General features: G+C 38.9%; 3 protein-coding genes across 4 annotated transcripts in view; all 3 read left to right on the forward strand.

Annotated features, from left to right (window-relative positions):
- The window catches only part of LOC119415210 (tropomyosin alpha-1 chain), a 14,712-nt gene extending 7,804 nt beyond the window's left edge, over positions 1-6,908 (forward strand). Inside the window, exons 3-9 of one of the 2 annotated variants that reach the window (XM_037682369.1) lie at positions 2,534-2,667; positions 3,561-3,678; positions 3,782-3,852; positions 3,938-4,013; positions 4,118-4,180; positions 4,261-4,330; positions 4,504-4,712. In XM_037682369.1, the coding sequence (XP_037538297.1) occupies positions 2,534-2,667; positions 3,561-3,678; positions 3,782-3,852; positions 3,938-4,013; positions 4,118-4,180; positions 4,261-4,330; positions 4,504-4,586 (615 nt within the window). In that variant the 3' untranslated portion in view covers positions 4,587-4,712. Of the gene's footprint in view, positions 1-2,533; positions 2,668-3,560; positions 3,679-3,781; positions 3,853-3,937; positions 4,014-4,117; positions 4,181-4,260; positions 4,331-4,503; positions 4,713-5,973 lie in introns of those variants that run through there. The other variant, XM_037682367.1, reaches the window with a different exon arrangement.
- Positions 6,909-9,133: 2,225 nt separating this feature from the next.
- Positions 9,134-13,164, forward strand: LOC119415211 (ras-related protein Rab-8A). The gene is made up of 8 exons (XM_037682370.1): positions 9,134-9,279; positions 9,564-9,624; positions 10,734-10,794; positions 10,888-10,965; positions 11,065-11,154; positions 11,250-11,315; positions 12,032-12,082; positions 12,243-13,164. The coding sequence occupies exons 1-8, from the start codon at positions 9,156-9,158 to the stop codon at positions 12,330-12,332; spliced, it is 621 nt and encodes a 206-aa protein (XP_037538298.1). The 5' UTR covers positions 9,134-9,155; the 3' UTR covers positions 12,333-13,164.
- Positions 13,165-17,157: 3,993 nt separating this feature from the next.
- On the forward strand, positions 17,158-18,827 carry LOC119415209 (tripartite motif-containing protein 16-like). Its single transcript, XM_037682366.1, has one exon. It carries the CDS (start codon positions 17,166-17,168, stop codon positions 18,825-18,827), a length of 1,662 nt encoding a protein of 553 aa, XP_037538294.1. The 5' UTR covers positions 17,158-17,165.
- Positions 18,828-19,485: the final 658 nt, after the last annotated feature.

Here is a 19,485-nt window from a genome sequence, read left to right on the forward strand (position 1 = left end):
AACTGTTGAACTTTTTGGAGCCAGACCCATTCAAGATGGCCGCCACAGCTAAGGGACTTTAGCTAACACATAAATTGCTACAACTCTGTCAATTTTACAGATGTTGAGCTCAGGTTTGGTGTGGAGGTAGCTGGGAGTCGTCCCCAACGCGTCCTCTGAGCTCTACACGTTACGCAAGATATTCATCTAAAACTTTTGCTCCAAATGTTAACATCTTGGTTTGTCTGTTAGTAAAATATCTCACACACCTCTCATCTGATTTTAATAAAACTCTCAGAACCCAATTACTGTATGCATATCTACAACTCTTTGAATTTTGGAGTCACTCCAATTCAAGATGGCCTCCACAGCCAATCGACAATAGCCTGCACAAAAATGGCTAAAACTCAATTATGTTTACTGATATGGAGCTAAAATTTTGAGTAGTCGTAACTGAGAGTCATCCTAAACACATACTCCGAGCATTAATGAGATATGGCTGTGACGGCCATCTTGAATTAAAACTATCATGGATGTCGACAGGAAATGGGCATTACTTTGAGGAATGCTAGACCTTTAATTCACTATAGCAACAGTTTCAAACAACGAGAAGTCTCTGTTTCACTTTGAGTCTTATACCTTTTGACTCAAAAGCCTTTCTGAAGGGAGCTCTAATCCTCCTCCTCCTCCTCTTCAGCACACAGGAAGAAGAGAACAGACATGGTTATCTGGGATTTCAACCCTTCAGGAAACAGGAGCCAGCTGTGACATTTCAGGGTTTTCAGGGTTAAATTGTCTCTCGCGTTTTTTTTTTTTTCCTCCCACTGTCAGCACATTTTCAAACTGTCTGCTCAGGCTGCAAAGTCCACAGGTTGTTCCGGCTGCTAAAGGTGAAACCGAGAGCCGCCATAAGGAAAGGAGAGCAGGGATGATTCATGGCCGATCAGGGGCAGCTCAGTCAATCCTCGGATTGCTCTTGAGCAACAAACTGAACCCCACAACTCCTCCCAGTTGGTTTCTCATCGGGAAAAATTTTTTAGACCATTTTTTTAATGCAAGTAATGAAATCTTGAATCTGTGCAGATCAGGCCTCCGTCTGCAAGTCAGGACAAATCAGTCAGGCTGTTGGCATGAACATGACTTCAGATCTGGAATTTTATCAAAAGTTGCACAAATAAGGTGCATTTTACCGAGTCCACAACTGGGAGCAAACATTTACAGTATTTATGTGCAAACATCCCACTGAGTTGCTTTATTATAAATGAAATGATTTGCGTTCATTAAACCTAACATTCTGTGATCAGTTATCAGTGCCGTGATGCACAAAGTAAAAAAATCTTATTAGGATTGAAATATTAATGCACTCAATATTATATTAATGTCCCAATAGACTGTTTAGACTTCAATAAATCATAGATATTACAAGCATAATGGTAATAAAGTTCCCAAACCAGTGGATCTTGAAAGGTCTTGATGCCTGGTTTTGATGGTAGTACTTGTGATTCTAAAGACCATGAAAAGTGTTACGATTACTGTGATAGGACAGATGGAAGAAGTAATTGTATTACAACAGATGTCATTATAATAATACCCCATGTTTTTCTTATATTGTGCTGCCTTAGTGCGCTGACTCAATAACAACTTATAATATTCAGGTGTAGACTCTTGACAATTCATCCCTGGTCAGGTCATGGAGGCTGCAGGTTTCACTGAGTAACGAGGATGAGAGACCTGTTTGGGAGCAGATGGGGGGGGTTAAGGGCCCAGAATGAGGGTGGTTTTAGTTTCAGTGTTAAGAATAACAATAAAAATCCATCAAAGAAATTCTCAAGTAGTGTGAAACTCAGACATCACTCTCCCTAACAACACCCCTCGTGGAGGGTCCAACACCTCCATAGGGCGGCGTCCCAGGAGTCCTCCTAATCAAATGCACAAATCACTTCAACTGACTCCTTTTGAGGGGGACACAGGAATCCTCACCTGGAAAGGTGAAACCGGGGCCCCCTTCTGTAGCCAGACCTAGAGAGTGGAACTTGCCTGTTGTCCTGGGGCTTCGCAGGGCCAAGCTCAAGGAGCTGCCACCTGCAGCGAGAGCCGTCAAGGTTGGGTGTGATGCAAGCCAAGTGACAACGAAGGGCGAGGCCCTGAACATGCTGATTCCTGGGAGTCCTAAAAGTGCTTAAAGTTCCTGCTGTGCAGTATTTAAAACATAAAAAATATGCGTAGTTGCATCCTAAAATTGAGTTTTTTCCCTTTTTCTGGTGGCACAACTGAGCTATGTTGCACATAAAACCCACTGAGCATCACTAATTCTCATCTGCTCATACATTTTCATGAGCTTTAAAGCTTTTTTTTTTTTTTAAACATGTAACCGTATCACAAAAATCTTAAAAACAGTTTACGCTCAACATTTTGAACAGTTGATTGTAAATCTGGTATTCATCACCATATATTTAACATATATCCTGCATTTAAAGTTATATCCTTCCGCTTTAATCTTTCTTGACTGACCTCCGACCTCTCTCTCTGTCATTCTCCCTTTGTGTGGCTAAAGGCGGAGGGCGAAGTGGCATCCCTGAACCGACGCATCCAGCTGGTGGAGGAGGAACTGGACCGAGCTCAGGAGAGACTGGCCACAGCCCTGCAGAAACTGGAGGAGGCTGAGAAGGCAGCAGATGAGAGTGAAAGGTGACAATCCAGAAGCATTTATTAAAGAGTTTACTCCTGATGTTGAAGCGCCACACATATCCTTAACTACCGTAAACGTCACACACCTCCCTATAAGTTGGATCAGTCCAAATATATCTAATTAAATGGAAAAATTCATAAATATGTCTCTTCGCCGTATAAGTCTACTGCATTATGTGTCATCGCTGACAACACACTTTGACGGTCAAATCAGCTGCAATACGCCGAAATAGGAAGGTGCATAGGGCGACTCGCTGTGCATAACTTTTAAATTTAACAAGATAACCACCTAAAAACAATTATTTGTTTGCTCAGCTTTATAGTAAAGGTGTGTCTCAGTTGAACTTGACGGTCAAATCAGCTGAATTTCAAAAGTATTCGCTGCCTCTGTGCGCAGACAGGGAGGAAATCAGAAATAGGAAACAACTCTGGTGCCATCTAGTGGCTGGAAATGGTAGTGGTCAATATTTTCTGTCAGAGTGAATGAAAACGGTCATCTCTCAACCAAAAATTGATTTATAAATATGGGAGAAAAAAACATAAATACGTCGCTTGGACGTATAATTCGCAGGGCTTGCAAATTATGCAAAAAAACTGCGACTTGTATGCAGCGCAAAATACGGTAGTACCATTTTGATCTGAACCAGTCTGCATTGCAAAGAGCATCAGAACCAAAGCAAAGGAATGTAACAGAATAGTCTTGAATCTTTCACATTTTCACTGAAATTATTGAGGCAAGTTAATGGATCAAAGTAGTTTATCTTAGCGTCATTGCTAACCTGATTTTATTTTATGTTTACAATGAAAGTGAAGTCTTAACAAGTCTACAAGTTTTATTGCTTCAATAGGCTATGGCTGTAGAACTAAAGGTTGTGTATCATTCTCGTCTTCAGAGGCATGAAGGTCATCGAGAACAGAGCCATGAAAGACGAGGAGAAGATGGAGATTCAGGAAATGCAGCTCAAAGAGGCCAAACACATCGCCGAGGAGGCCGACCGCAAATATGAGGAGGTACAGACCCAGAGATCAGCTGATTCCCAGTTCTTTCAAACAGCTCTGGCGTTATTTTTTTTTTATATTTTTGCTCGTCTGTAACGCATCTTTGTGATGGCAGGTTGCTCGCAAGCTGGTGATCCTCGAAGGGGACCTGGAGAGGGCAGAAGAGCGGGCAGAAATCGCTGAGACGTAAGCACAGTCGCGATGAGAAAACTAAGTCGCTGGCAGGTTTTATTCAATTGTTATAAATGTACGGCGTGAATTTCACCTGCAGGAAGTGCAACGACCTGGAGGAAGAGCTGAAAAACGTCACCAACAACCTGAAGTCTCTAGAGGCTCAGTCTGATAAGGTAAAGCTCCTCCCAGCTTACACCTTTACACTCAGATCACTTTATAAAAGATATAAAATATATTTGGTAGTAGTGAAATTATTTTCTTGCTCCTTTTTGTTTAGTACTCTGAGAAAGAAGACAAGTATGAAGAGGAGATTAAAGTCCTGAATGACAGACTTAAGGACGTAAATATACCTTTTTTTTTTAAGATGATTGTACTCTTTTAGTCCGTGTCTAGATGATTCATGTGTTTCTTTTGTAAAAGGCGGAAACTCGTGCAGAATTTGCTGAAAGGACAGTGGCGAAGCTCGAAAAGACCATAGATGACCTAGAAGGTACACTTTCCTTCAAGTCTTTGTCACAATCCATTCTTCTTTACTGAGCATTTGTTTCAGTCATTCCTAAAGCTGATGTTTAATTTTCATTCCTTTGTCTTTTCTCCTTTTCCTCGGCCTGCACTTCTTCTCTGAACCGTTTCATCCTCCTTTCTCTGCCTTCCGGCCTGCAGACGAGTTGTACACGCAGAAGCTGAAATACAAGGCTATCAGCGAGGAGCTGGATCATGCCCTCAATGATATGAACACCTTGTGAAGCTCATCTTGTCTTTACTCCCCGTTTGTCTCTCTTTTCTTAGAAAAACTTTGCCTCTTCCCTTTTTCCCTCTCACTACTTTCTGCTTGTTTTGCGCTGAACTGAAGCACAATAAAAACTCTTTTACGCCTCCGTTTTCTGTCTTCTGTCTACAAGAAGGCCAGAATTACCTGTGCATATATTCCACTGGATTATTGTTATTTTTTATCACAATGATGTTTACGATCTTTTAAAGTGAGGCTTTGCAGAAAAGTTATGAACTAATAATACTTAACCTGTTAAAGATTTGAACAACCTCTGTAGGAAGGAGCAGAGTTTAATTCTGACCCGCTCTGGTATGAAACCAAAGACTAAAGTGATCCAAAGTGGACGGCTGCCATCTTAAAGCTACTCCAATAATTAAAGTCAAATTAGCTCACAAAAACATTTAATGAACCTGTATGTTTTCAGTTTCGCATTACAGTTAGTCCAGTAGATGTACCGTAATTTCTGGTGTATAAGTTGCCGTTTTTTGCATAGATTTATCAGTTCTGCGACTTATACGCTGAAGCGACTTATATACATTTTATTTTTATTTCCATATTCATAATGCAATTTTTGACTGATGCTTTAAATTTTTAAGAACTGCAACAACGAGTCCTCCCATGCACGCTCACTTCAATCAGCTGGTGGAGACGGAGGAATGCTGGAAAGCTAGTGGCTCAGACCCGGATGGATGGATGGATGGATGGATGGATGGATGGATGGATGGATGGATGGATGGATGATATATTGGTGGATGGATGGATGGATAGATGATATATTGGTGGATGGATGGATGGATGATATATTGGTGGATGGATGGATGGCACCGCGCTGCCCAGGCGAAATGAAGCTGTTTTGACCATTTAATAAGCGCATAATAAACTTAGGGGTTCAGCGGTGATGCAAAATAAATGCAACTTATACACAGAAGCAACTTATATGTTTATTTTTCCCTCTTCGTGATGCTTTTTTGACTGATGCGACTTATACGCCAGAAAATACGGTATATATGATTTTCCCACAGGAAGTGCCCCAAGCTTGCAAAAAAATGTGAGGAAAAAAAACGATGTAAAATTTAAGGAGGCATAACAGTTCCTGAAATAGCATTCATAAAATCTTAGTGACTCGACAAGCTGTTAGCTCACCAGTCTGGTAAGAATTAAACGGTTTCTCCAAACTGAATGTTCAAAGAGCTGTCTAAAACAGGTAAGATATTATTTGTTCAAAACCTTTCCACAGAACCCCGCTTTAAAAGATCTGAACTGTTGCTTTAACGCCTCACGTCTCAACACTTTGCAGATTAATTCGTCTGTTCTGACAAGTTGTGTTACATTTTCCATCTGCTGCTCCGTTTTTATTGCAGAGAGCCTCTCGCAAGCGAAAGAGGAAAACGTAAGAATGCACCAAGTCCTGGACCAAACTCTGCAGGAGCTCAACAGCTTGTAAAACATCAAACAGAACATCGAGTAAACGGAGAAACAAACTTTGTTTTTTGTAAGAGATTTTTTTTCTACACCATGCCATCCATTCTTGTAATTTCACGCCTACCTTTGTTAAACACATGTAGCCCATTTATGTATTTATGTTTCTTTTTCTTTTTTTTTATGGTTTTGGGTCCAAACAATTTCAGTATTGGTGCTAGAAATTGTGTTTTAGACCAAACTGAGAGCACAAATAAAGCTCATGATGATGCCCGTCTCGATACTGTCGCTGCTGATGATGATGCTTGTCCTTTCTGTGAAGGTGCTGTTCTGCACTTTTCTTTCTGTGACCCCGAGGCAGTGAAGTAGAAAAACTGAGAAAGCTCACAGGGAGTTTACATGCATGAACATGCATTGTGTTTTCTGTAAGAGACTGACATGCTGTTGGAGTTACGTAATCTTAGCTCCCACAACTGAAATGGCACTGATTTATGATTTTGTCATTGCAAATACATTTACCCCCAGTTCAAACAAGAAAATGTTTCAAACAGCACAAGCTATCAAGACTAACCTCTTAAACGACTGCATTAGTGTAGTTTAGTTCAGCTACAACATTCTGCAACCTGATTTTTTTGCAGCACCACACAGTCAAGATAATCACAATATAATTCTTATCTGGTGCTAGATTTGGCGATGTGAATGAATGTTTTTGGAAGCAAGCACTGAAATGTAAAAACAGTTTGTACCAGACATCTGAAGGCCTTGAAGCTGACCTGGAGCAACGTGGAAGACAATTTCAACTGATGCCAACTGAGGCTGTGGATAAAGAACGAGGAGGACAACACTATTGACATGAAGCAATAAAGATTAACCCTAATTTTAACTGTTTTTATTTATGGGCTAAAGTTTTTGTGGAACGATGTCCTATGTGGACAGAGGACACCTAAAAAATATTGAAAGTGGTGCATCCAATCATTGCAGGGGACAAAATGTCCTGTCTACAGTTAAAAATGGTGGAGGGTGATTGTACTGTGGGTCAACTTTGATGTCTTTAATATTGTAATCCCTAAACATGAAAAAACTACATTAAAATAAGATTATGGAAACATTTTTAGAGGACTATGTGTTACCCAGTGTCAGTAAAACCACTTCAAGTGTGGACTGGTTGTCAGAAAAGGAGTTAAAAAGGTATGAGGTTTTGGAATTCTGAATAATCTGTAAAAATCCAATGTTGATTTTACTCTTTACTTAAACATATGGACTTCTGGATTATGGAAATTAGGAAACTTCTGGTCATAGTCCCACAGTTTTAGGATCTTTTCAGACACCAATGAATGTGAAAATCCAAGTACTACATGCCCAAATACATCGGGTGTCTGTGGTAGAATAAGTAGATAAAAGCGAATGCAAAGATGAAACAAACTTAAGAACAATTTCTAATATCGTTGGATAAGGAGGCCATAGTCAGTGATGGTACGGAAAATATACACAAATGAAAATTATAAAAGTCAATTAGAGGCAAAGACCTGCAAGTAAACATGACTTAGTACCACAAAATACTGACTTTGAGTAAACGCATTATATCTGTAAAAGTCTAATGGACATTATAGCTTTGTCGCTCGATCATGAATTTACCAAAATTACAGTTCAATGCAATTCAGGTTATCTATATAGCGCCAAGTCACAACAGAAGTCATCTCAGGGCACTGAATAGAAATATTTATATACATACTACGACAAAAAACATGATTTGTTCAACATTTTCAGAAGAAAGGATGCAACAGTAACCTTTGGAGGAGAAAAAAAAACTTAATTAAATTGAAGCATTTTATTTTGTAGTGTTTTTTTATTTTCACAAGTAATAAAGTACATCTATTTTTTTTTTTTTTTTTTTGGTTAATGAGTGTGATGAGTAAAGAACATTTTTAGAGTTATGAAATATAACCTCTATTAGAATAAAAAAAATTACCTTACAAAAAGTACAAAAACCTTTCTTCTCATAGTTTATCGGTGACGTCATCATGGCGCTGAGCTGCATGTGCAGACTAGGCCAGCATATTTAATCCTAATGGTGTTCTATTGTCTTATTCTGGATTTATAAGCAAATTTGGCATTCCTATACCACCAAAGGAATATGCGTTTGTTTTTGACGCTATCCCGTCTGGTGTTATAATGCTTCTTAGGTCCTCTATAACTTCTTTAGTGACTCCACCAAGTTTGAACCCTGCTGACTCTAGTATTGGTCAAATCTGTTTTTCCACTAAAAAGACAAAAAAAAAACAACCGTGATATACGTGCCTTATTCTACAAGGACATGGTCTCTGTTCCAAATAGTGTCTCTTATTGGAATAACCTTGTATCAGACCTGAACTGGAAAAAAATCTGGTGCCTTCCTTCTAAATATTTGGTTATCAATACGATCAAAGAAGTATCCTTTAATATTACCCATCGTTTTTATCCCTGCAAGTCTTTCCTTCAACGATACAAAAAGGACATTGACATGAACGGCTCATTCTGCCAACTCTGTGAAGAAGATCTCTGTCATTTATTCTGGTCATGTCCTTTATGCACTTTCTGGCAAGATATTTGCACTTTTATTTCCCAAAATATTATTTTTGACTTTTCCCTTACTTATGTAGATGTACTGTTTGGATTATTCTCCTATCCCACTAATAAAACAAACCATTATATTATCAACCTAGTTTTATTAGTTGCAAAATATCATATACATAAATCTAAATTCTCAAATCAGAAACCTTTTTTTTTTTTTTTTTTTTTGGTCTTTAAAGAGGAATTCAAACAATATATCCGAACACTTCAGTATTCAAACAATAGTAAAGCCATTAAAACAAGTGATATGTGGACCCACTTCAGCACTTTGTGACTTATTTTTTATTTTAAATGTGAGTATGTATGTATTTGTGTTCGCTTTATAACCCCCTGGCATTATTGTCTTGTTCATTTTGTTTTATAATGTTGATATTAATTTTGCAATTTTGTTAACACTTTTATTGTCAATAAAAAATTAAAAAAAATAATAAAAAGACTCGGCCAGCAGGGGGCGCCATTTTGGTTCTTCTACATCCTGTCTTCGCCGGGCGGGATTTCCGCAATAATATCAAGTATGGCGAAAACGTACGACTATTTGTTCAAATTACTGTTAATCGGGGATTCTGGTGTCGGGAAAACCTGTGTCCTCTTCAGGTTTTCAGAAGACGCCTTCAACTCGACGTTTATTTCGACAATAGGTACGTGTTTTCGGTGTAATGTAAACTATCGTTTTGTGTGTTAACAGAGCAGATGGACTGCCTCTGCGGATGCGTCTACTTGCTGGAAAGGCAACCGGGGAAAACCCACATTATAGTTGGCTAATCCTGTAAATAAACACGTTGTTTCACTTTAATACTTGCCCTCCTAGAGTTTGCTGTTCGGTTACTATCTTTAAGCGTATTCTCTTTTATTATTGTGGAATCAGTTTTTGTATTTGGTCGCTTCCGGTATCAAAATCATAACCCCGAGTTATTTCCTGCAGGCATAGATTTCAAGATTAGGACGATAGAGCTCGACGGGAAGAAGATAAAGTTACAGATATGGTAAGAGTTTTTTTGTTTGTTTGTCTTTTAATGAATGCTGCAAAAATAAATTGCATCAGGGCCGGTTTTATTTAATGCTGTACAAGTACAGTGGACGTGGCACACAGTCTTCCTAACATGAGGTGCTACAAAACCCTTAAAAAAGATACATTAAGAGTTCTTAAATATGATAAAATAAAGTTTTAACAACTGATTTTATATTCATAACTAAACGTTTTGCCTTCTGCAATAAAATAACTTGTTAACCTAAGAATGCATTTACTTTGTGGCTTACTTTTGGCTGAAAAAATATTGTTTTAATACTTTTTGGAATGTGTTCATTTAGTTGTTTGTGCAAAAAATATGCAACAATTCATAAATACATAAGCATAAAAAAACAACTTATTACTCAAAACATGGAGTCACTGATTTTGTAATGAAATGTTCATCTTTTAAACAAATACGTGCACAGATGTAGATGTGCAGATAAAAGTCTACAAGAAAAAATACCAAGCTTTTACACACGAATACCCAAATCGATACATGGCCATAATTAAAGCACTGTCAGTGGAAATAATGTTAAAGATTATGAAACTTCCTTGATGTGATTATAGTTTTAAATGCAGCACTGAGACACTGCAAGCATGTCAGGAGTCCAAGAGTAAAACAGGATGGACTTGGAATTTCAGGTCTTGTGCAGAGTTTTACAGACGCTTAGAATGCGAGACGTTGCTACATACATTTTGAACAATAACCTTTTATTAGTGTTTTGAACACAAAGGCAGCAGTGTGCGGACCAGAGGAAGAAGTCAGAAAATGTGCAGATAAACCAGCTTCTTCTCCTCTGTACAAAGTTACACGCTTTACCCTCTATAACATAAGAACAGTCTATGGGTTTATTTGTCTTTTCCCTTTTAATTAACATAATTTCATATGATTGAGCCAATACATTCTTCTTATTTTTTTTTTTACTAATGAAAGGTTTGCTTTATGTCTATTCAACATAAACCAACTACTTCATATTTTCCTCTTTTAACCTAAATGCATTGTTGAAATCTATAGGATGGTTCCCACCAACTGTTTTTCATACATACTGTATATTTTAACCCCCATGTACTGCACTCTTTCAGGGATACAGCCGGTCAGGAGCGCTTCAGAACAATCACAACAGCGTACTACAGAGGCGCAATGGTGATGATTTGTCCAAACCAACAAAACTTTCTTTTGAAACTGTTCTCTTAAGTTATATTTATTGTAAAACATATAATTGTCTGTTTTTCACAGGGCATCATGCTCGTCTACGACATCACAAATGAGAAGTCCTTTGAAAATATCAAGAACTGGATAAGGAATATAGAGGAAGTATGTAGTGCTACAAATGTAACTTTCTTTACGTGATTGCTACAGTACATTATAAGCTTCTGTTGTTCCGCGCAACATTTAACATCTTCCTTCATTTAGCATGCATCAGCGGATGTTGAGAAGATGGTTCTTGGCAATAAATGTGACATTAATGACAAGAGGCAGGTGTCCAAAGAGAGAGGGGAGAAGGTGAGAACTTGGATGTATAAAGGTTTTTCTTGGTACTGATGTAAGACGAGCACTTTATTGCTAATAAAATACAATTTCATAAATTATTGTTTTAGCTTGCACTAGAGTATGGGATCAAGTTCATGGAGACCAGCGCCAAGTCCAACATCAATGTGGAAAATGTGAGTCACTCCTTCTTAAAGAAAACCTGTTCTTGACTTTTTATTTAGTCATTTACATTAATGTAATAAAACCATCCCGTGTTATATTTAATTTAGAGCCCCTTTCAGACACGTACTATTTCCACTAATCTGACAGTAAACTGCTTTCATGTGTGACTGATCAAATCTGAACAAAGTCACTACTTCGCGGTTCGTTTTTCCACTGACTCGCTCTATCACGGTTTTTCAAAGTAAGACACACAATGGCTGGCTGATGGATGAGCTGCACCATCGGCATGGATTTTTTAATTTAAAATCAATTATTTTAAATGATTTAGCACTTGTGTGCAGCCCACAGCTGTGGGAGAAGCTTCCTCCTGCAGCTGATCAGCTGATCTCCGCAAAGAGCTGAGAAATGGGCGTGGCTGAGAGTGCAGCAGAGGCAGAGAGCTGAAATCATGACATTCTGTGCTTTTTTAGAGCGTTTAGAGCTTAGAAACGTTTAGAATATTGCAAGAGTGTGCGAAGGGTTTAAAACACTTTTTATATTTTTATGTATAAATACTAAAATAAGCTACTTCCTACTTGTACTACTATTCCTACTTCGTTGTTCACTTATCGCCAGGCTTCAGGGTACGGATCCCCCGTAATAATCGAGGGACTACTGTAATACCAACTATTTCAAACTGCTACTGTTAGGAAAAATAACAAGTTTTTTGATTTATTTGGTTTCACAGGCGTTTTTGACTCTTGCCAGAGACATCAAGTCGAAAATGGACTCAAAAATGGTGAGAAAAGACATTTTGGACTACATTTCTTTTAGTATTTTTAAAAGAACAATATACTGTATTCGTTTTGGACAACCAACAGTTATTCCATTCATTGTTTGACTGTTATACTCACTTTTGGACATGCATACAAATACCTGTCTTTCTTGGTCTGCTGCAGGAAGCCAACACGCCTCAGAGCAGCAGTCACGGAGTTAAAATCTCCGAGCCTCAGAAAAAGACCAGCTTCTTCCGCTGCAGCTTGCTCTGAGGATCCCAGCTTTCGTGGCCAGACAGAAATAGACTGTGCTTTCTTACAGCACTTCCTCGTCTTTTCCTTTTGCTTCCCAACACACAGCCGGTCCTCCAAACCTGCAAAAACCACTATTGTCCATAAATGGAGGACTTCCCCTCCTCTCTTCCTGTTCTAAAGCTTCCAGGACTCCCATCTCTTCCATTTTAAGAGGACCAGTTGACTTCATGAGTCCGAGTGCTTAGCTGGCTAAAGAATCGGCACAAAGTTTGATCCAAATGTTCTATTTCACTCAAAATGACCTTATATTTTCTTAATGTCTTTGTTCTGTACTCATATTTTACATAACTGGTAGCACAACAGTGATTTATAAAAAGCGTTTATTATAGTAATATTTTGGAAGTGTGATGCTTAGATTTATTTTTAACAGAGCTTCCCCCCTTTTTTTCTGTTATAAAAGTCAACCAGAGGCTGATGGCTTGAACTCCAGTGAAACAGTTGCACTTTTATTCATTTTAACATCAGCAGCTGAGAACCACATCAACAAATCTGAAGTCCATCAGTAGTTAGGTTGAGTTCGTCCCGCTGGTCTGTGTGTAGTTGTTGACAATCATTTAATGTGACTGAAAAATGTGTTTCGTCCTGCCCTCATCACTGCCTCTCAAGTGTTTTCACCGTGTTAAAAAAAGAAGCAGCGTTGCAATGCATTATGGTCCGTATTTTGTCTGCCCTGCTGTCTCAAGGTCAGCTGAGCAGTTTGTGGTTTGAAGGTCTCTGAAGTAGCATTGGGTTTAATTTTTTAACATTTTGTTGTTACCAGTTTGTGTTTTAACTTTGGAAAAAGTAAAAATATATAAAAAAAAAAAAATCCAATTTGTGCAAATTTAAAGCAAAACTCTAGATAAAACTACTAAATTTATGACTGAATCTGAAGGCTTCAAAGAAATAAACAGTAACGTTGCATCACTGCTGCCAGCTTATTCCTATCAGCTAAAGTAGCTGGAGCGTCAGTATTTGAGTAAAGATTTAGCGATTAAATGGCGTAAAAAGGTCGGGATGTAACAATTTATCTGTGGAACGTTTGTATGTTTGCACTCGGCTGACAAAAAGGGCCTTAAAACCTGGAAATCAAAGCAAATTCACAAAATAAGAACCTTGTTTTACACTTATCAGATTTAGTACAAGCTGAATGACGTCTCTGGTTGTTAAAAGAATTCAAACCTGAAGGGTCTCGCTGTAATCTCTGCTCTCCAAGCACTTTATCCAGAAATCCTAGTGTGAGAGGAGACAGGTTCACAATCAAACAAAACCGTTTCAGTCTTTGCAATGCATGACTTGACACCACCTCCGTCTCAATGACGGGACCTCTCCTGCTGTTTTCTACTGTTCACTTTGAAGTGTTGCTTCCAATTTATGTAAACTGATATTATCAGAGTGTATACATATAGATTATCTAAGTTTTAAGCTTCAGTGTCTAAGCTACAGTCTGCCAAATTGAAGTGTGACTTATACGATTCTGTTCATGTGAAGTATTTTAGTTTCCAGTAATATTTGTAGCCCTCGAGTTTGATGCTAAACGCCTCCTACGTACTCATCCAAATGTCAATTTGTGTCAGTATTTTTATTTTCAGAAGACAAACCAGGGTGGAATTAAATCTGCCATGTTCCAAGATGTCTCACGTTTTGTTTCCGTCTTGTTTTTTCCCCTCACGTTTTGTCGCTTTGACTGAAAATCTTGAGTTTTGTGTTCACAGTTTTGGACCTCATTGCTACCGTGACCGTTCGTTTTAAACATCAGTTCTGTTGCGTCATGGCTGAGCTGTGCTTTGTGAGTGTTGGACCTGTGCGTATTTGTGCAATTTCACACAAACGTGTCTGCGTGTACAGGCGAACGTGCGAGCTTTTGTTGCTTTGTGTCACTGAGCCGAAAGAAGAGAGGACACAGTCGTTTGTAAACTGCCTCAGCTTTAGTTTAGCATCATGAAGCCTTTTTTTTTTTTCCAATAGCAGAAATGGACTGAAACATGGCTGTTCTCTTGTTTGAGTGACAGCAGGTTGAAGTCTAGCATAGGAACCAGATGTGCAGAACTGAATCTGTATCAATATCTCCTGGAAAAATGCATATTTTGCTTTTTACATATCTTTAAATTCCTATCGAGTTTTAATAAACATATCTTTTAACAGCCATATTTGCATTCTGTCTGTTGTGAAGGTTGGGGTGGGGCATGGGGAGTTGATAAAACTGGGACAAATAAGTACCTAAACTGTACTGTACTTTCTAAACCAATATAAAATGTATCCACAATTTGTAAATATGTGTACTTTTGGTTTAATTAATAATAAAAAAAAGGATAAAACTTGTTTGTTTCAGTGTTTATATTGACTTAAGAGCTTCCATTTGACGTCGCGCTACATCACGGTCGGCCCATGTGAGCCACCAAAATATTCTGCCATGTTTCTTTTACAGCTCAGTGGAAACAAACCCTGTTGGATACTAAACAAATCTGCGGCTGATCCTCGGTGATGCCTGTTTTAATCGAGTCGGGCCTCCACCTGCTGATCGTCTGCTTCGTTTCTGTAGATTTAAATAAACTGCTGCTCCTGGTTGAGTTTAAGTCCATTGTGCTCCAAGAACTTACCAAAATAAAGCTGTTTTTCTAAAAGCTTGAACAAAATGTTGGTGTGTAAAGATGTCAGGATTTTCAGTTGGTCTTTTGGTCTAAATGAATTCCTTAAATCCTTATGTAATGTGAACCAAAACAAATACATGTCATTAGATCTAATCACTGATAACATATTCTACCACCGCTGGTTTACCTGAGGAAGTCCAGGGCTCTGACAATCACGTGCTGGAAGTCTTCGAGTGAAAGACGTCCAGGTCGGCCTCATCCATCATCTTCTCACACACCATCCTCACCTCCTCAGCTTGTTTGGGATCTTAACATTTAAATGTAATTTGCAGTTTTTTTGTTTTTTTTCTTGTAAAAGCATCAACTATTATAACAGCTGTGGTAATAAAACTATTTTAAAATGCTGTTTTCAGAGAATGCTGTTAGACGATTAAAATCCCTCAAGCAGACCTGGAGCAACATTGAGGATCATTTCAACTGAAATCAAACGAGACTGTGGATAAAGAACAAGGAGAACAACACTACTGCCAGGAAGCATGAACGTTTAACCTCATTGTAACACCATTACTTAGCATCAGCAAGCTGTTTTTTTTTTCCCCCACTATGGAGTATGCTGTTGTTGTGGGAATCAGTTTGTTTGATGGCTCCTCAGATCGAAGAAGTCCTTTGGATGAAGGACGAAACATCATCTTAAAAAAGAAACAGTCCAGATGACCTGACTGAACATTGTTGGATTTTATACCTGGATTATTGAGCATGAACTTTGGTCTAATTGTAACCATTTTAAATGTCTGGGCTGAAGTTTTTTTTTGTGGAATGATGGCCTGTGTGGAGAGAGGACACATACAAAGACCTCTTCTTGAACGATGTGCGTCCAATCATCACGGGACAAAATGTACCCTCTGATGTTAATGATGGTGGAGGTTGTTTTCTGGTACTGCAGTAACTAAATATGATAGAACTATATAAAAATAGGGTACCACTTTACAATTGTAGACGGCTAATAAATAGTTTATTGATATGTTATTAATTCCTCTATAAACACTTTATAAATCATTAATAACTGCTTATTATGCATTAGTTAAGGGTGATAAAGAGACAAAACTGACCAGTTTCTTGCCAAATCTGTTCACCTATATATTTCATCTAGAGTTGTTATATTAGACATTTCAGACTAAGTTATACTACCTTGTAAGCACAATTATCATTTGTTGTCAACCCAGTTTTTTAGGATATAATATTGTACTTTATCACTGCATTATACGTATCTACAACTAATACTATATCCTAAAAAAAATAGGTTTATAAATGCTTCCGCTGCAGCTTGCTCTGCAGCTTTTGTGGCCAGACAGAAATAGACTGTGCTTTCTTACAGCACTTCCTCGTCTTTTCCTTTTGCTTCCCAACACACAGCCTGTCCTCCAAACCTGCAAAAATCAATTGAATAAATTCCGATTTGTTTAGTATCTAACGGGGTTTGTTGCCACTGAGCTGTAAAAGAAACATGGCAGAATATTTTTGTTGGCTCAGAGTGGGCCGATGAGGGAATATTCGGTGAATAAACAGAATTTATTTACACTGACTTGATCATAAAGCTGCTTTGACTTAATATCAGTGTTATCCATTAAACAGTCTGATTGGAAACACAAACTCTGCAAAAGCAGACAACAAGAATGAAGATAAAATGGTTGTCAGTCACAAAACATTTTGTAATAAACGGAGAGATAAAAAAAAAAAAAAGCAAGTTTCTTTACACATATTCAAAGATAAACTGAGCAGCTGATGTTTTAGAGGACATGTGTTTCTCAAATCACTGCCTCTTCTGTCCTTGTTCCCTCCAGTTTTAGAGGTGTTGGTCATTTTTAACTGCATTCTACCTTTTGTCCAGCAGGGGGAGACATCTGCGGCTGTAAACCAAACCAATCTGACAAAAAGGCTCCATTTCTCTTTGGATTTGTGACTTAGTTCAACATTTTCATGATAAGAATATGGTTCTGTTTGACAGATTAATATTGGTTTTAGCCTCTTAAAAAAATAAAAACACAGCAGCTCCATGCAGTCTGTCCTCATATCTCCTTGTTCCCTCTTCAGGTGGGTGTCACCAACAGGGCTGCATGTTGGAGCTGATTGGCTTCATTCTCTCTGCACAGACACGTGATTTCCAAAGTTCAGACTAGTTTCACTTCTGAAGAACTCACACAGAGGCTGACTAAAACATAAAATGGCGCAGAAAGGAGATCAGCTGGACCCAGAAACGTTCTCCTGTTCGATCTGTTTGGATCTACTGAAGGATCCGGTGACTGTTCCCTGTGGACACAGCTACTGCATGAGCTGTATTAAAACCCACTGGGATGAAGAGGATCAGAAAGGAATGCACAGCTGCCCTCAGTGCAGGAAAACATTCACACCGAGGCCTGTCCTGGAGAAAAACATCATGTTATCTGTCCTGGTAGAGCAGCTGAAGAAGACTGGACTCCAAGCTGCTCCTGCTGATCTCAGCTATGCTGGACCTGAAGATGTGGCCTGTGATGTCTGCTCTGGAAGAAAACTGAAAGCCATCAAGTCCTGTTTGGTCTGTCTGGTCTCTTACTGTGAGAAACACCTTCAGCCTCATTATGATTCAGCTCCATTTCAGAAACACAAGCTGGTGGAGCCCTCCAAGAACCTCCAGGAGAACATCTGCTCTCGTCATAATGAGGTGATGAAGATGTTCTGCCGTACTGATCAGAAGTGTATCTGTTATCTCTGCCCTGTGGATGAACATAGAGGCCATGACACAGTCTCAGCTGCAGCGGAGAGGACCGAGAGGCAGAGCGAGCTCGAGGTGAGACGAGAGACAATCCAGCAGGAGATCCAGGACAGAGAGAAAGATGTGGAGCTGCTTCAGCAGGAGGTGGAGGCCATCCATCACTCTGCTGATAGAACAGTGGAGGACAGTGAGGAGATCTTCACTCAGCTGATCCGTCTCATCCAGACAAGAAGCTCTGATGTGAAGCAGCAGATCAGATCCCAGCAGGAAACTGAAGTGGGTCGAGTCTTGGAACTTCAAGAGAAGCTGGAGCAGGAGATCACCGAGCTGAAGAGGAAAGATGCTGAGCTGAAGCAGCTCTCACACACAGAGGACCACAACCAGTTTCTCCACAACTACCAGTCAGTGTCAGTACTGGGTGAGTCTCCACACTCATCCAGCTTCAACATCCGTCATCTGGGATACTTTGAGGACGTGACAGCAGCTGTGGAGGAGCTCAGAGACAAACTGCAGGACACCCTGAGAGACACATGGACAAACATCTCACTGACTGTCTCTGAGGTGGACGTTTTACTGTCAGAACCAGAACCAAGGAGCAGAGCTGGATTCTTAAAATATTCATGTGACATCACACTGGATCCAAACACAGCAAATAAATATCTGTTTCTGTCAGAGGAGAACAGAAAAGTTACAAGAATAAATCAACCTCAGTCTTATTCTGATCATTCACACAGATTCATTAACTGTTGGCAGGTTCTGAGCAGAGACAGTCTGACTGGTCGTTGTTACTGGGAGGTGGAGTGGAGAGGATCAGCTGCTGATGTAGCAGTCACATACAAGAATATCAGCAGAACAGGAGTTCAGTCAGGATTTGGATGGAATGACAAATCATGGGCTTTGTGTTGTTCTCCAGACAGTTTTAGATTTTGGCACAACAACATCAAAACCTCCATCTCAGGTCCTGGTTCCTCCAGGATCGGAGTGTACCTGGACCACAGAGCCGGTGTTCTGTCCTTCTACAGAGTCTCTGAAACCAGGACTCTCCTCCACAGAGTCCAGACCACGTTCACTCAGCCGCTCCACGCTGGAGTTAGGGTTCACGGAGACTCTGCTGAGTTTTGTCAACCGAACTAATTTTATATTTTTATTTTAGTTTGTAACTTTGAGTTTCTAGTTGTGATGCGACACTGATCAACTGATTATTTTTATTTTAGAGTTTTCATTTTCTTTATACAAGTTTTCTTGTTATATCAATGCAAACATCAATTGTCTCTCAATTTTTCTTTTCTCACTCATAAAGGTTTGGTACAGACTGTTTGAATGCAGAAAATACATTTATTTAGTTTGTCAAAATATATTTTATGAATTTTATCATTTACATTGTAGAAACATTTTATTTCAGACTACAGCGACAAAACGAAGCATGTTAATCAATGAGAATAATAAAAATGGTCAATAAACAAAATTAATTAAAGGACTTCTGAATTTGTTTTTTTTCCCCCCGTAAAACAAATAGGGCAACACTTGTTGACATGAATTTAATAAACACGTCTTTATTTTTTCAGTTGACCTGAATATCAATTTTTAATTAAGAATCGACCTGCTGACACTTTCTGCAGGAGATCCAGACTGTTCACAGGCTGAAATTCATCATGTCTTCATCATGCGTTAATCATGAGTTCATGGTTACTTCATCATGAGTTATCATGTCTTCATCGTTACTTCATCATGAGTTATCATGTCTTCATCATGCGTTAATCATGAGTTCATCATGTCTTCATGGTTACTTCAT

Source organism: Nematolebias whitei, chromosome 9, assembly GCF_014905685.2.
Source record: "Nematolebias whitei isolate Nwh7 chromosome 9, NemWhi1, whole genome shotgun sequence".
Taxonomy (NCBI): Eukaryota; Metazoa; Chordata; class Actinopteri; order Cyprinodontiformes; family Rivulidae; genus Nematolebias; species Nematolebias whitei.